General features: G+C 32.9%; 1 protein-coding gene across 1 annotated transcript; it reads left to right on the forward strand.

Moving 5' to 3' along the window:
- Positions 1-8,191: 8,191 nt before the first annotated feature.
- LOC147384681 (L-ascorbate peroxidase, cytosolic-like) lies at positions 8,192-13,363 on the forward strand. Its single transcript, XM_086425704.1, has 10 exons — positions 8,192-8,352; positions 8,581-8,708; positions 8,848-9,022; positions 9,127-9,192; positions 12,051-12,099; positions 12,297-12,382; positions 12,545-12,624; positions 12,765-12,867; positions 12,969-13,027; positions 13,115-13,363. Exons 2-10 carry the CDS (start codon positions 8,590-8,592, stop codon positions 13,128-13,130), a joined length of 753 nt encoding a protein of 250 aa, XP_086281830.1. The 5' UTR covers positions 8,192-8,352; positions 8,581-8,589; the 3' UTR covers positions 13,131-13,363.
- The last annotated feature ends 4,452 nt before the right edge of the window (positions 13,364-17,815 follow it).

Consider the following 17,815-nt stretch of genomic DNA (forward strand, 5'->3'; position numbering starts at 1 on the left):
AGATGTTTCAAAATGTCCTGATTTTTTTTATGAGGATGATTTTGTCACCATAGTGATGAACCTCACAAAAAATATCCCAATCCCAAACTTTTTGAACTTATATAAGACAAATTTTGGTTCTCAACATTGTCTCCCTAGCGTGGGCTGCTGAGAGGGGTCTTACTTCTTACTTCTATGCGGTGCAATGCTCCGAAAACAAGAATGATGCTGCAGCATCTTCACATGTTAGCGGGGTGGGGCCTAATGAGACCATTCCTGTCTGGAGAGTTAAGAAGCTGGGATAACAGCCGACATGATGGCCATCCGAGTGCGATTTTGTTGATGGGCATATTGTTGACGCATAGTGACTGCGCAATCCTATTGGAGGATTGCTTGGAATTTTTTTGTTGCAGCCCCTCCATTTTAATTTTGCTTAAATCCTTGTACTCTTTATTAATTAAATTCAAATCCTTACACCGAACATTTTCAATTGAAATAGTGAAACACTTGTCTGACTATCGTAATAAGATTTTAGTCCTTACTAAGGGTCTTTTTACTCTTTTGGATAATCACATCACCAGTGCAACATTACCAGTCATCTAAATTTTGTCGAAAGCCTCGGATCAAAAAATTAAAATTTAAGAATCAATTTTTTTTTAGTTTGATGTAAGTTTTTGAAAATTACCGAACTTCCAAATAATTTCTAAATTTAAAATTGAAATACAACGGTGAAAAATAACTTTTTTGGGGATTTATTTTTCTAAAGTTCATATACTTTTGTCCTCAACAATATTAAAGCATCCAATTATGTTTTTGGATGCCAAGGTTAGTAAAAGACAGTAAAATATTGTAAAGAAGCATTTTTCCTACTAACTTAATAAGATTTGAAATCTTACTAAGGATCATTGAGTTCAAATGGATTACCAAATTGGTAAATTCAAAACTAAGGTTTTTGATCCTGAAAAAAAAAAAAAAAAAAAAAAATTTATGAAGAAAAAACTATATTTTTTTTAATGAAAGATGATTTCCTCGAAAAATTTAGATAAAACAAATAATGAATGAAAAATATTTTTCTAATTAACCTGCAAAAATAAAAGGAGGTGTTTCAACTTTTTACCATGAGAGATATTTTAAGAGAGGGTTTATTGAAACCCCAACTTTAACTTATTACATCCCAATTACTTAAATTAATTATCACACCCCAATTAAAGATCAAAACATACTTTTCAAATATTACTAAGGTTTGCCTCTAATTACAATCTCAACCGAATAAAATATTATACCACTCATTCAAATAATTTCAATAGTTTTTGTATAATTAGAAAAAATGTTCATATAAAATCTTAAACCTAAAACAAAAGAATCTAAGAAAAAAAAATGAGAATTTCTATTGGCACCCCAACCTTTACTTATTCTCAACCATTCACCAATTTTCTTTATTTATTACTGAGGTTTGCCTCTAATTATAATCTCAACAAAATAAAATATTATAACACTCATTCAAATAATTTCAATAGTTTTTTATAATTAAAAAAAATGTTCATATAAAATCTTAAAAGTAAAACAAAAGAATTTAAGAAAAATAAAATGAGAGTTTCTATTGGCACCCAAAATTTTACTTATTCTTAATCATTTACCTATTTTCTTTATTAATTACTAAGGTTTGCCTCTAATTACAATATCAACCGAATAAAATATTATAGCACTCATTTAAACAATTTCAGTAGTTTTTTACAATTAAAAAAAAGGTTCATATAAAATCTTAAACCTAAAACAAAAAAAATCTAAGAAAAAAAATGAGTTTTTATTGGCACCCCAACTTTTACTTATTCTCAACTATTCACCTAGTTTCTTTATTTATTACTAAGGTTTGCCTCAAATTACAATCTCAACATAATAAAATACTATAGCACTCATTCAAATAATTTTAATAGTTTTTTACTATTAAAAAAATGTTCATTTAAAATTCTAAACCCAAAACAAAAAAATCTAAGCAAAAAGAAAAGAAAAAAAATGAGAGAGTTTCTATTGGCACATCAACTTTTACTTATTCTCAACCAGTCAATTGTTTTCTTTATTTTTAATTGGGGAGTAATAAGAAAAAATTGAGGTGCCAATAACACCTATCTTAAAATATCTCTCATAGTAAAAAGTAGAAAAATCTCATTTTATTTTTGCAGGTTAATTAGAAAAATATTTTTCATTCGTTATTATTTTTTTATTTTTTATTTTTTTTATCTGAATTTTCAAGGAAATCATTTTCATTCAAAAAACATAATTTGTTTTACATAAATTACTTTTTTGAATTTGTTTTCATAATTGAAACCCTTGGTATTTGATTGCCAATTTGGTAATAGGTGGTGTGCAACTAGTAGGTCTCTTGGTATCCAGAGCTCTTAGCATTTTGTCCTTTATAATTTTGTGACATCAAATCCTACAAATCGATGTGGTTAGGATCCACTCCAAGGTATGTGACAAACAAACCCCATCAATTTGAATTTTATAGCATGGATCCCCATTCCAAGGTTTGCTAGGTAACAAACTTGACAAAGTAAGAGTTGGTGGGTAACAAACATCATAAAGTATGATTTCCTTTGAGTTTTGAGAACTCTAAGGGAGTTTTTGTAATAAAAATGCAATAGTTAGGTCTGTCGGGTAAATCTATAAAAAATAAATAGGGACAACGACCGTGGAGGATTGGTTTTTCAAAATATTTACAAAAAAGTCCACCCATGAGCAATAGACCATAAATGACAAACATTCTAAAAAATCATTCTCCCAAAGGCTTTTTGGAGTTTTTTTGGCAGTAAAAATATCTGAAATACTGTCTTGAATCACTTCAATGAAACGGTCTTAAAAAAACTTCTGTAGAATCAATTTTTGTTTATTATTTTTCCTATCAAATACCGCTCTACTCTTAAATATTTGGGATATTTCAATGACTTAAAACCAATGACAGTCCCCTTTGACCTTGGTCTTCAACTATGACAAAAAAAAAAAAAAAATATTTCACCATTACTCTTTCTTCCTTACAAAACCAATCCTCTTCAATCTAATGTATTATATTAATCATTGATAGTGATGATGATGTGACCATTATCATCTTCAACATTGTGATCATCATCATCATTCAATGTTATTATCATCATAATCATTATGATCATTGTCATAATCATGATCACCATCATCATTATTCATTGTCATTGTCATGATAATTGCCACACAACCACCACCACCACCATTCATCGTCATTTCATCATAAGCATGATCACCATCACCTCCATCAAAATCATCCATTGTCATTGTCATTATTATTATGATGATGATCATCATCATTGTGGAGGGTTTTTTAGATTTCATTCCTCGAGATGTGTAATGTCATTGATCAGTCGACTCTACTGCTCTAGTGGATGATGTTTCAATCTTGCTCATTTGTTCCAAGGGGTACGGTTGGATCTAAGCTTTTGATGATGAAGATGGTAAAGGATGAAGCCCCGGTGTGGTTCTTGCCAATAATTCTCCGAAGATCAAGTTAGATTGAAATGATACTGATGTTAATGAGACAAATTTGTACCGTCTCTTATAAGAGAATATTTTATGTTTTCCTTTTCTATTATTTGATTCTTATCTTGACTCACAATAGCTTTGTAATCGATTTACAATAGCATTGAAATAGTTATATAAAGTTCTATCTTGGGTTTCAATCTCATCGAGGAGAGAACCCTTTCTTCCTCATTTTTTTTGTTTTCATGGTATTGGAACTCTCTTCAAGATCACTGTCATCCTCATTAGGAGTTGTCGTGCCCCAGGAGCGCTAACATAAATCCCCATGTCAAATCTCAAGGTATTAGGTGGCGTCTCTAGACTTTGACATGGTTTCTTTTATTTATAATTAGCATTCCAAGGCACTCAAAAAAACTGATAAACCAAAAACAACTTCTGCTGTGTATATATATATACACACAAAAAGAATAAACAAGTAGTGGAAGACTTTGTACATCTAACAACATCATAGATTTTAGTACGGAAGGAGTTAAAATATACAAAATTACAAAAATATCCTCTCTCTAACATGAATTTAACACTCAACGCAAAATCTATATACATCTCGGACAAAATGACTTCTAGTGGGTGTAATCCCAATACTCACCAAGTAACGATCAAAACACATTTTTCAAATATGACTAAGGTTTGCCTCAAATTACAATCTTATCATAATAAAATATTATAGCACTCATTCAAATAATTTTAGTAACTTTTTACAATTAAAAAAGGTTCATATAAAATCCTAAATTTAAAACAAAAGAATCTAGAAAAAAAAATTTAGAGTTTCTATTGGCATCCCAACTTTTACTTATTTTCAACCATTCACCTATTTTCTTTATTTATTACTAAGGTTTGTCTCTAATTACAATCTCAACTGAATAAAATATTATAGTACTCATTCAAACAATTTCAGTAGTTTTTTTATAATTATAAAAAATGTTCATATAAAATCTTAAACCTAAAACAAAAGAATTTAAGAAAAAAATGAGAGTTTCTATTGACAGCCTAACTTTTACTTATTTTCAACCATTCACCTATTTTATTTATTTATTACTAAGGTTTGCTTCTAATTACAATTCAAACATAATAAAATATTATAACACTCATTCAAATAATTGTAGTAGTCTTTTACTGTTAAGAAAAGGTTCATATAAAATTCTAAACCCAAAACAAAAGAATCTAAGCAAAATAAAAGAAAAAATGAGAGAGCTTCTATTAGCACCTCAACTTTTACTTGTTCTCAACCATTCAATTTTTTTTTAATTGTGGTGTAATAAGAAAAAGTTGGGTGCCAATAACACCTATCCTAAAATATCTCTCATAGTAAAAAGTTGAAACACCTCCTTTTTTTTTCCAGGTTAATTAGATAAATATATTTCATTCATTATTTTTTTTTTTTCATTTTTTTATTTGACTTTTTAAGGAAATCATTTTCATTCAAAAAGCATAATTTGTTTTACATAAAATTACTTTTTTTTTTTTTTTTAAATTTTTTATTTTCATAATTGAAACCCTCGGTATTTGATTGCCAATTTGGTAATTCATTTGAGCTCAACGATCCTTAGTAAGATTTCAAATTTTACTAAGTTAGTAGGAAAAATACTTCTCTAAAATATTTTATTGTGTCTAAGTAACCTTGGGCTTACCTTGTGCCATCCAAAAACATTGTCGGATGCTTCAATATTGTAGTGGAAAAAAGTATATGAACTTTAAAGATACAAATCCCAAAAAAATAGTTATTTTTCACCGTAGTATTTTAATTTTAGGTTTGGGAGTTATTTGAAAGTTCGATTGCCATCAACTTTCAAAAACTTGGATCAAGCTCTGAAAAAAAAATTATTTCTTGAATTTTATTTTTTTGATATGAGTTTTTAATGAAACTCAGAGGGTTGTCGTAGTTTGGACTGGTGATGTGCTTATCCATATGAGAAAAATGACCCTTAGCAAGGATTAAAATTTTACCACATTAGTAAGACAAGTGTTTTGCTATTTCAATTGAAAATGACGATGTTTGAATTTGTATTTAATTAATAAAGAGAATAAGGACTGTAAAAAAAATTAAGATGGAGGGACTGCTACAAAAAAATTCCAAACAATCCTCCGATGGGATTGGGCGGTCACCATGCATCAACAATATGCCTGTCAAAATCACACTTTGACCTTCCATACCTATGGTTCAAAAGTTGATCGAGCAACAACATGGATGTTTATAGTTGGGTCAATTCGACAATTTTAGAAGCTAACTTGGGTGTAGCATCATCGAAGTCTAGTTCTAGGATTTAAAGTGTTTGCCTTGTATAGAGGTGTTAATCAGTGAGTTACTAAGAAAGTTAGAACCATAACCATTATTTTTTTTTTATTCCGATTCTTATTGGTTCTAGATCCAATTTTAAAATAAATGGAACCGGAATCAGAATTGCAAAAAATCTCAGGCACACATCGATTCAGGTTATCAAAAATCGAATGGGAAAAAAATTATTTTAAAATAATTAAAAACAATTCTTTCTAAAAATAACATGTTATCTACAAAATATCAACTTAATTATAATTTGTTCCACTAAAAATATGATTTAATGACTTTTTTTTTTTTTCAAAAATTAAAAATCATACTCTTTACAAGTAATAAACTTTAAGAAGAGTTTAAGAAGAGATGAGACATTTCAAGCTCCACTAATTAATTTACATGAAAAATTGAAGAGCTTGATACAATATATATGTTAATTTTAAAATATGGGAAACCTTAAATCACGCATAATGTAAAAATAAATGACAAAATAAATTGGTTTCGGGTAAATGGATACCCATTGACACCCCTAGCCATGTCCCAATATTAGTGCTGTAACTTGGGCGAACTAGCCGGAGCTCAATCCGATTGATGGGCAAGCTTGTGCTAAGTTATGTAGAACATGAGTTGAGTTTGAGTTAACATAACTCAATCCAAACTTAATTCAGGTTGAGCTCGGGTTGAAGGTTCGGGCAACCCAACTCAACCCAAACCCAAGATTATATAATATTATAAAAATATTTCTAAATTTATTATATAATTATTTATTTTAAAAGTATTTTCTTATTAAGGATATAAATTTTTATTTGTATTAATTGTATTTCTTGCTTAAGATATAAAATTTCTTTACTAATTAACACAAAATTAGGCTTATTAAACGAGTGCAACCTTCTCAAAACTATTTAATTTGGGCTAACCTGATCTCAACTTGTGTTTAGAAGCACAAGCTTGGGTCATCAGATCTGCCAGACTTGGGTTTACCATTTTAACTCTCTCAATTTGTAACCCTACGTAATATGTACTCAAGGCAGTATACGATTGTGCATGAAAAATAGAGGGAAAATGAATTTCTTAGAAAATGCAATTTAAAGTGTTTGGTTATGTATTTTTCTTGGAATTTCCTTCTCCATTGGAATTTTCTATGGAGGAAAGTATTTTTCGATCCTGCCCCATTGGAAATGAGATTTTCTGCCTCTTAATTTTTTTCCTTCTCCCAATTTACCCACACCCCTAAAACAAAAAAGAGTCATGATAATATGACGCTTCCCTTTGACACACACACCCTACACCCTCATCACAGAATTGTAGATCATTTGCCTTGGGATACATAAAAATGATTTATTATTATGCATATCCCAAGGCAAATGATCAACGATTCTGTGATGGGGCCTAAGGGAGTGTGTAGGGGGGAGTATTAGAAAATCATCACAAACCTGTATATTTTAGTTTTAAAATTTAAAAGTTTGACTTGACTCCTTCTCCAAGGAGTTGACTTGGTTGAGTAAAAAATATATATTATTTTTTTTCTTTTTCAATTTAAGAAAAATAAAAAAAATATTTTCTTGATTCTTCACAACAATATTATATGCAGTCGAATAACTAGGTCGGGTTTTTAATATGACTCAATGCACTTCCGAGCTGAATCGGCCATGTTGACTTGATAATTTGCAGATTTGGCTTGGTGAGTTAGTTCCATTTGACTCAAAATCTAACGAGTTAAGTTGATTTGATTGAATTTCGAGTTGACTCAACAAGTTCTGAAATTATGCTTAAAATCAACGCTCTTTTTGATGTTTTTCTAGGTCCAATCAAAACGCAGAATTATTTTTCTCGTATATTTGATCAAAAGTTCCATTAAGTAGGCCAATTATAATGTGCCACGTGCCCGTCTTTGTTAAAACTTTTTCTTCCGCTCTGTATCTCTCATCCTTAGACATGACTCATGAGTACAGAATCGGGATAAACGTGATGTACGAATTGCCACGTGGCCGAGTAATCTCGCGCGCTGAGACAAAGAGTCTACCTTATTGTCGTGTATTAATCTCATCTTGGAGTCAATCTGCTTTATCTCAACCACTCATAGTATTCCACGTGGCAACTCTTATTGACTATCTCCCAGGAATCTTTTTTAGACGACGCGTTCACACCTGCAGTGTAAGATATTTAATTCGCAAAACGACAAAGTTGTTCACTTTTTAATGTAGAAAGACCAAAATATCCTTTCCCCTCACAGCCGGCTGCGGCACCATAGTCAGGATATTCTCGTTATTTTACAAAACAATTCAGCCTTCTTTGTAAACTATATAATTAGTTATATTTTGTTTCGAGATCTCCACTCACCAACTCACTGTGATTTCACGGTTCAACATGATCGTAGTCGTTGAAGAAGGCAAGCCAATATAGACCAGAATCTGGATCCGACGGCCGAAAATGATTCAAGAGAACCTTCTCGTCTCTATATTAATTGTTGTGTAGTTGGTTGAAGTGAGCTTGTGTTGTACTCGCGCTTAGGGTTCTTCGTTCGATCGAAGTCGTTGTCTTAGGTCTGCAACTCTTTTCTTTAATATAATTCTCCTCCTCTGATCTTGAATCGTTTTAAACTAGTTTGATCTAGATCATAGAGTCTTCGATCGTGCTTTTTCTGTAGTTGAAACATGTCTTTTTTGGGGTTGATTGGATCTGATTTGATCGATCTCTTGTTCTTTGTCTCTGATTGGTCGATTCGTCTTCGAGAAATCTAATACAAGTTGTTTTTGGTTTGAATCTCTCAGGAAATCGCTATGGGAAAGTGTTACCCAACTGTGAGCCAAGATTACCAAAAAGCAGTCGAAAAATGCAAGAAGAAACTCAGAGGATTGATTGCTGAGAAGAACTGTGCGCCTTTGATGCTTCGATTGGCGTAAGTTCTCACTAGATGTTCTTCAACAATTTTTTTTTTGTTTTTTGTTTTTTAATCGTTTCTGAGCATAGGAAGACCAAGAGCAATTAAACTGACATCGGTTCATGATTTCATATCTGATTTTTTTTTTTGGATGCAGATGGCACTCAGCAGGAACTTTTGATGTGAAGACAAGGACAGGAGGTCCGTTCGGGACGATAAAAAAGCCGGCAGAGCTGGCTCATGGAGCCAACAATGGTCTGGATATTGCAGTTAGGCTCTTGGAACCTATTAAGGAACAATTCCCCATCTTGTCTTATGCAGACTTCTACCAGGTATTTTTATTAATCCAAGTTTAAAAAACAAAATTAAAAAAAAAAAAAAAACTTTGCTTCAATAGTTTTAGATCCTTTAATTAATGTATATATTTAAATCACAGTTGGCAGGAGTTGTTGCAGTTGAAATCACTGGCGGACCTGAGGTTCCTTTCCACCCTGGCAGGCCGGTAAGTGATCGTAAAGCTCTCCTGTTCTCTAATTAAATGCCATATTCATTGTTGCTTGAATTTTTTTGCTCACTATAGTTAAGCTTGCCAGATTTGTAACAAGTAAGATGTTTAATCACTTTTCTTGAAAATGTTGGAATTTCTTTTTTAATGTATTTATTTATTTATGTGTTCTTAATTTATTCTTTCTGTTGTTGTTAGTGAATTGGTTGATGTGTAAACTCTGTTGGGAATTTGCAAAATAAAAGGGGGTGTGGTTATTTGTCAAATAGTGGTTTTATAACCTTCAGGCTATTGTTTGAACTACAACTTTTGGTAAAATTTTTAGCGGAAAATGAAATTTCAAGAACTCTTATTTTTCAAACTTATTTACCCATTTACTTGATTTTCTTGTTGTTTTAGAGACTACACTGTAAGGCTAGGAGCTTAAATGTATAGTCGCTAGGAGCTTAAAGATGTTTTTCTTATTTGTCACTTTGTTGTTCTGATCTTTGACTTCTTGATTGACATGATCTGGGCCTTGGATGGTTGATCTATTGGTCTGATCATAGAGGGTGTCATGGGAATGACACTCCTATGTGGGTGCCCAAGACATGATGCCGAATACTGGCAACATGGTGCGTGATGGGGACATCAGGCCCATGAGGTGTGATGTGGGTGCGATTGGTTGGTTTGCTTGTGTATGATGCCTAGGAAGGATAATATGGGAATGGGTGCTTAACGTATGGGACCCAGGTGGTAGGGAGGACATCATGCCTTGGCACCTGGGCTTGAGTAATAAGGACTTTAATCGTTTGATTGAGTTGACCATTGGTCACAGTGGGGTACTTTGTTCTGTGTTGAATGTTCATTGTTGGTGTTCACTTCGAAATGGTTGCAATCCATCACCTCAACCATTAGATCTTGATAATCATTTATCAAATTGATCAGGACCATTCATAAAAAATTAAATGATTGGTTAAGCCTGTGAATGGGTGCACTAAAGTCTATAGTTAGTGGGCTCTGGGATGGGTTAAATCTGATTTGGATAGTTCTCAAGTTTTGTTTTGTTGGTGCATTACTCTGTTCTTCTCCTTGTCACTATAAATACATTGTGTTAGGAAAAACTTTTATAATTTGATATTTTAGTTAAAGAGTTTCTAGCTAAATGTGCACCTGTTTTTTTTTTTGCATGGGCCTGACTTCAAACTGAAATAAGACTAGGCATGAGTTCTATTGGAAGCTAAATGTCCTCAAGTTATGGTTAGGTGCAGAATTATTTGTGCAATGATCATGAATTTGAAATCGGTGACTAGAAATTTTAGTTTTACCAATTTTCTAATTAGAGAAGTTTTCTTAAAGGTGGATCTCCTTCCACAAAAATCATGTTACTTTTTTTTTCTTTTCCATATCGATTCCATTATAGCTTCTTGAAATTTATGATAATAAATTGAATCAGCCACTCATTATCGAATGTAGGAACCACCTTTGCTCTTACTTCTCCTATTTCACATCGACCATGTTTTTTAGTTTCTTAGAACATGCAAGCATTTTAGGAAGAGTATGTCTTCTGTTTTGGGTTTCCACAAACTATTGGAGGAGCTTTTGTTGGATTGATTCTAAGTTGATGACAATGGTTAAGAAAAATGAGCATCATCTTATCAGCGAGCTATTAAAATATTTATATGTTACTGTAGTGGATTTTCTGGCCTTTAGCTAGAGTATTTTTTTTCGCTTCGTATGGACATTTTCCACCTAATATTTGCTTGCTTCTTTGCATCTTACTTTAATCTCTACAATAAATCGACTTTGAATTTGTAGTCATGCATGAACTTATTTATTTTGCTCCTACATTGAACTTGGCGGCATTCGGTTCCCAACAAATTTTTTCTGAGATGGGTTGGGCTGCACCAGACTTAAGCTTAGCTATATATGGACCTAGTTTGATTCTGGTTTGGTCCTTGCCCATATCATGTGAACCCAGGGTCAGCCTTTAGAAGGAATGTTTGAGGAAATTAGAGGACCCTTGAGAGAGAGGGACAGAGGTTTCTAGGGTCTGTAATGGAATACACCATATTAAGTGAAGAATCCTCAACTAAATACATGCTTAAAAAAATTTACTCATCTCTTTTTTCTCCTAAAATGAGGGTCACTTTTATGTCAGAGAAAGTGAAGACTTGATAATCCTTCTCAAAAACTTGGGAGTGGTAACTTCCTAACTTAAACAAACTGCTTGGTTAGGGATTCCATCATAACCAATAAGCATAAGGTAATCATTTGAATCCTAAGACTACCTAATTGGATCTTCTGTGGGCCCACCGATGAACTGTGCTACATCAAATGTTTACTTTGCAGTTTCTAGTAGATTGAAATGGAAGACTTTAGATTTTTTGGAGTTGAATGGGGGTAAGGTCCAATTAAGGGGAAGAAGGACCGCTTAGCTAAGTAGTAAGACCTTCTAGAGGTTGTTCCCAAGGTCATAGGTTCAATCCTCTAGAACCCCTTCTTATGCTAACCACCAACCCCACCAAGCAAAAAAAAAAAAAAAAGTTCCAATTAAGGAGACCCAAGATAGTTGAGACAAAGCTTTGATGTTTAATGTGATGATGGATAGCTGACAGAGGAAGCTTTCTTCCTTTCTTTTGCCCAACCTTTTGTTCCTATGCATAAACATTGGTAACTATCTCATTGAGTCTTATTGGGTCAGTTACAATGAAATAGAAAATAACCGAAGGAAGGCCACTTCTTTTATATTCATTTCTAAAGTTAATTTAAAAGTTTTGTCTTGTTTGTTTTTGCTATTTTATGCCACTATTTAAATCCTAACCATCAGTACTTTTTTCATGGGAATCGTGACGGAATGTTTCTGATTATCTCAGGACAAGCACGAACCACCTCCAGAAGGCCGCTTGCCTGATGCCACCAAGGGTTAGTTTCTGTGTGTGTGTGAACCTAATCTTGCAAATGAAACTGTTCATTCGCAACTATTATTATATGATCCATTGAATTGAATTAACATGGGTTATTGGGGGATCTTAGCTCAAGAATGGTCTAAAAAAATGAAATTGTTTTTAAGAAACAGAATATGAATGATAAGATTCTGATATCTTCTGCTACCATTTCAGGTACGGACCATCTGAGGCAGGTGTTTGTCCACCAAATGGGTCTCTGCGATAAGGATATTGTTACTCTCTCTGGTGGTCACACCCTGGTCTGTTTCAGAATTCTACCTTTCCTTCTTTTCTGTTTATAACTTGTTAATATGTCGAACCAAGATTGGGTTCTCCAACACTATATATATATATATCTCCCGGATCTGTAATAATTCATTCATTTCTGATTAGTACTTGGGTTTGTTTGTTGTTTCGGACAGGGAAGATGCCACCCAGAACGCTCTGGATTTGATGGTCCCTGGACCTTCAACCCTCTCATCTTTGATAACTCCTACTTCAAGTAATTCCATTGATCCCTTTTCAAATCTTTATAATAATTAGTGAACTTCCTTTGGCTTATATGATAGTAGTTTGGTTCTTTCGGGGGAAGAGAATAACTGATTCCATTTACTGTTATTTTAATTTGTTTTATTGCAACAGAGAGCTCGTGACTGGTGAGAAGGAGGGGCTTATCCAGCTCCCAACAGACAAGGTTCTTCTTGAGGATCCTATCTTCCGCCCTCTCGTTTTGAAATATGCTGAGGTTTGTGTTCATGGTTTTAACAACTTGTGCTATGATTGATGATTGATGATTGATGATTGATGATTGATGATGATGATGATGATGAGAGATCTTTTTTCCAGGATGAGGATGCTTTCTTTGAGGACTATGCTGAATCTCATTTGAAGCTCTCTGAACTGGGGTGAGTATTCTTGATACCTTGATTAACATGATATTCATATATTACTATTTGTATCTGATGATGAGATGTTCTTTTTAATAACTCCAGATTTGCTGACAAGTGAGGGAATGATTAGTAGGACTCTGGCTGAGGAGGAATGCAGTCTTGTTTTGTTTGGTGTTGTGTCTGTCTTTTCTTATTCTAGTTCCAGAAGATGAAATGTTATGATTGGACTTCTCTTTTTTTTTTTTTTTTTTCTTTTCTAAGCAGCGGACATGGGAGATGAATTTCTTGGTAGTAGTTGTGGGATTACTTAGTTCCACTAGTAAGATAGTAATGAAATAGTACTTCCTTAAATATTTTGGATTTACTTAAATTGGTGACACACACACACAGACACACACACGCACACACGCGCGCGCGCGCGCGCGTGCATGCTATATGGGTGGGGGTAGGGGGCCAGACAGTGTGGGTTGGAGCAAAGTCAAGGTGGCTGAGAACAGTGATGAATCTCTTAAGCCTAGATGAGCATTGGAGGACAGGAAGTATCACATCCTACTCATTCTCACAAAGTAATCTCAAATCTTTTTTGAAATTTCAGAAAATTCGTCTAATAAAGGACCAGTCTATTAAATCGGAATTTGCAAAATAATCACAGAATATTGTAAATTTTTTATCCTTCAACCGCAACATTTAATCTGTCAACCTTCAAATCTCAAGAATAAGATAGAAATTTTAGGTCTAAAACCTTGTAGGCTATGTTTGAAAGGAAGAGCAGAGAAAAGAAACTCAATTTCTCTCCATTTCTCTCAATCGAAGCACAGCGTTAATCTTAATTGTAAGATAAAATTTTGGTAAGGTTTGGAGATGATTTTTTTCCCCTCATTTGGGATCATGGGACATTCCCATCTATAAAATGCATCTTTAAAATGATTTTTCAGACCTAGCTGGAACCAAGTATAAGCATCTTATCGTTCATATTCTGTTTGGTCTGTCAGAGAACACCCAAAGGGATTGGTACAGATTTCCTAGAGATTCATTTTCTACCAATCTTAGCCCTAGCTGCGATCCACGTCGGGTCTGTCTGTCAAAAAAATGGCTGAGATGGGAAGCCATTCATTCTCAAGGATCTAAAAGGGAAATACTAACCTCAAACGAGGTCCCACACTGAGGCTTTCTTCAAAGGTACAACTCAAATGGAGGGATTTGAGCGTAGAAAAGTCACACACCAACAAACAACATGGAGGTTCTACATGTCAATCTAACAATAATAAAATTTAAAATAAAAAAACAGAAAAACCGACCAACTAGTTATAGATTTTTTTGGATTGGTAAGCCTGCTTCTAATGAGTTCAATAACTTGATGCTAGTAGGATTTAAACCTAGGTCTCTGATATCATCACCTAAAGACTTTATCAACTAAGTTAGTTGGCATCTGCATAACTAATAGATCACCTAGTACTGATTGCATTCCATCACTTAAAAAGATCTCGTTGTGCAATTTATTGGTATTGTTTCACCTTGAAAAAGTTGCACTCCTTATTTAAAAGCTCAAATCAATTAGAACTACATTTCTTCTTTAGAAACTAAAATGTTCTTCTTTATTGCTTGAGATTGGTGCAATTGGAAAGTGTAAGGATTTAAAAAAGAGAGCTTTACTTCGCCGGTGTAATTGTTGCATTTTTATTACAAAAACTCGTTTGGAATTTTGATAACTTCAAGATAACCTTACTTTATCAAGTTTGTTACCAACAAACCTTGGAGTTGGGATCCACGTCAGAAATTTAAATTTATGTTGTTAATTTATTACTTATCCTACCTTTGAGTGGATTCAAACCGCATCAATTTGTGGTATCCAAAAACATGATCTAATGCCACAAAGGTTATAAAGGACAAAATTATAAGAACTTTGAAAATAAACATTAAAAAAAAAAGAGTTAATTTTCACCTTGAATTTTATTTTTAAATTTGGAAGTTTGCTAGCCATCCATTATCAACACCTACAAACAAGTTCAAAAAGAGTTTTTTTTTTTTTTTACTCTGAGTTTTTTCATGAAATCTAGAACTCTTCGGTGTTGGATTGGTAATTTGATAATCCATGTGGGCTCAACAACCCTTAATAAGATTGGATATCTTACTAAGTTAGTCATGTTAGCCTGAATCTTAAAGTAAGATTTGTTCAAGCAACCAACTTGATAAAGTAAGGGAGTTTTTATAATTAAATTGCAACGTATAGATCTGCCGGGTAAATCTCTCTTTAAAAAAAGGATCGACTAGTTGCACACCACCCTATTACCAATTGCACTTCATCACAAAAAAATTCCCCTTTGCACTCCATTTGAATGATTACACTCCAAAAACAATTAAAAAAATGTTTTACTCCTTTTTAATTTCTTTTTTCTTCTTCCTCAACTATGCCCAAAGAAATTATTACTAGTTCAGTAATTTTTGCAAAAAATATTTTTTCGTTTCAGAACCATGTTTACAAAGTTACATTCTCTTGAAATACACTTATTTTGATTAAATGCTAAATAAAGATTTAAAAATTAGTGTCTTAATTAAGTTGGAGCCAAAGAAAACACAAACAAAATCAATCACAAAATACGATCAAAATTGAGTACAAACAAAGAATACAAAACTACAAGTTAAAATAAAACTTGAACCCTAAAAGGTTATGTATCAGAGTGCAAGCAATGGGTTAAAATAGAGGTTACAAAAATACAAAAAAAATAATAAAAGATTTTTTAAGATTGGTGTGCAATCAATGGTTAGTGGTGTGCAACTAGTCAGTCCCTTAAAAAGAGTCATGTGGGATGCAACCCATGACGTGATCTACAAATAAACGATCCCTTAACAAAACCATCATTCGAATTAGGACTTCGGTTGTATGCTCCCATGTCATCTGGTCACCAACTTCTTTATAATCGTTCAGCATTCAACAAGTGTTAGTCTCTATGCATCATGTATGGTCTTACAACTTTGTGGAGACTTAACAAGTTTTTACTAAATAATAGCCCGAGCGTAATCACTACGAGTATGAATTCCTTTCTTTTGCGAAGAGGCACTCTTTCTTCTCAAGTTGAGGGACTATTTTGTCGAGTATCTTAGAAAGAATTATCTCGTGACCCTAAATATTCTTTATCTATTCATTGGTGTCGATTTTTTATAATAAACCCTTTTATTGAAAGTCGTAAGAAACTTCTCTTAGTGACGAGGTCCAAACACAACCCTCTTTTATAAATTATAATTGTTTGAGATTTTGATGGAAAGAATGAATCCAAACATTAAGGTAAGAAAGCATCCATTTTCAGCCAAATGGATTACGTTAAGCCCTTGACAAGAAAATATAAAGTCATTCACCTAATTGTTGACGCGTATGAAAAAAAGGGCATTTGAAAATTTTGACCATAAGTTGGAATAGTTTATATATTATTTAATTTCCTTAGCATAACGTTAGCTTGACTGATATCTTTGACTTTTGTTAATTTTCCAAAGCCAACTGTTTTGTGAAATTTATTGAACCATTCATTGTTTTTATTTTAATATGAGTGATTTAGAATATCTACCATTCCATGTTTTGGTTTAATATTAGAGATACCTTGCGTTTTCAAACTAGTGGAATGCTCCCTTGACCTATGTTTTATTTGAGAGACTAACAAAATAACCTAAATATCCTTATCTTCAAACTCTATTTGAAAATTAAACCCCAAGATATTATCTTCAAAATTGATTATCTTCAACCTTAAGTGAAATCTTTTACCCTTGTCTTCAACCTTCATACCTCAAGAACAGGATAATATTTTAGAGAGATATAAAATGAATATTTTGATCAGAACAATTAAGGATTTCTACAAGAGATTGAAGACGATGGATCTGTTGGAACTAATGTAGACTTGAGTCAGAAACATGATATGTAAATGAAATTGTAAATAAAGTTGGAATGAACTTATTGATTTTGTTAAGCGACCGAGGTATGGTGAGACCGTTATCCTTAAAACCAATTCTATTCCCTTAGGATGATATCCACAGTGCAATCGACCTCAGGTAGTTAATTTTCAAAATTCAATAATCACAAATTCATTAACCATGTACTCTATAATAACAAATCTTCAACGAATTCAATCGAATCAGTGAATGTACGAGTAAGAAGAACGATCGATTGAGAATAATAGTTAAAAAAAAGAAGAGAGATATCAGAACTTTTGTGTTTTTCTATTTCTACATGTGAAAAATCACAATAGCAATGATAACACAATAGCACAAAACACAAGAATTTACATGGTTTGACAGTGTGCCTACATCCACAGAATAGAATAAAAACAATCATTAGTTTCTCTCTTAAGTTTTACAACCCTAAAAATCTCTATTTATATAATCGAGAGTTACCAAAATAAGTAAAACTCCCCTCAAAAAATACCTCGAAAATAGAAAACCCCTTAAGAAAATATTACACAATTGCCCTTTTCATACTCTTTAAAAAATTCGGAATAGGAGCTTTACCCCGACAACTCTGCGTAGCACAACAAAATACATGACATTTACATAAAAATCTCCACCTTGCCTTGAATTCTATTACGTTGAAGAAAAAAATAAATGCTTCATCCTCCGTACCTCCTTCGAGGTACCCTTCCACACCCCCTCACTACCTACTAGAGGGTGCCTTCAAAACACATTCCAATGGATGTTGACCAAGTCCAAACAATGCTTGAACTTGGTTGCTATAACTAGCTTAATCATCATATCTACTGTGCTGTCATCTGTAGGAATCTTCTCCAACATAATCTCTTTGTCAAATATTGCATCTCTAAT

Source organism: Akebia trifoliata, chromosome 15, assembly GCF_017979445.1.
Source record: "Akebia trifoliata isolate Shusen 1 chromosome 15, ASM1797944v1, whole genome shotgun sequence".
NCBI lineage: Eukaryota > Viridiplantae > Streptophyta > Magnoliopsida > Ranunculales > Lardizabalaceae > Akebia > Akebia trifoliata.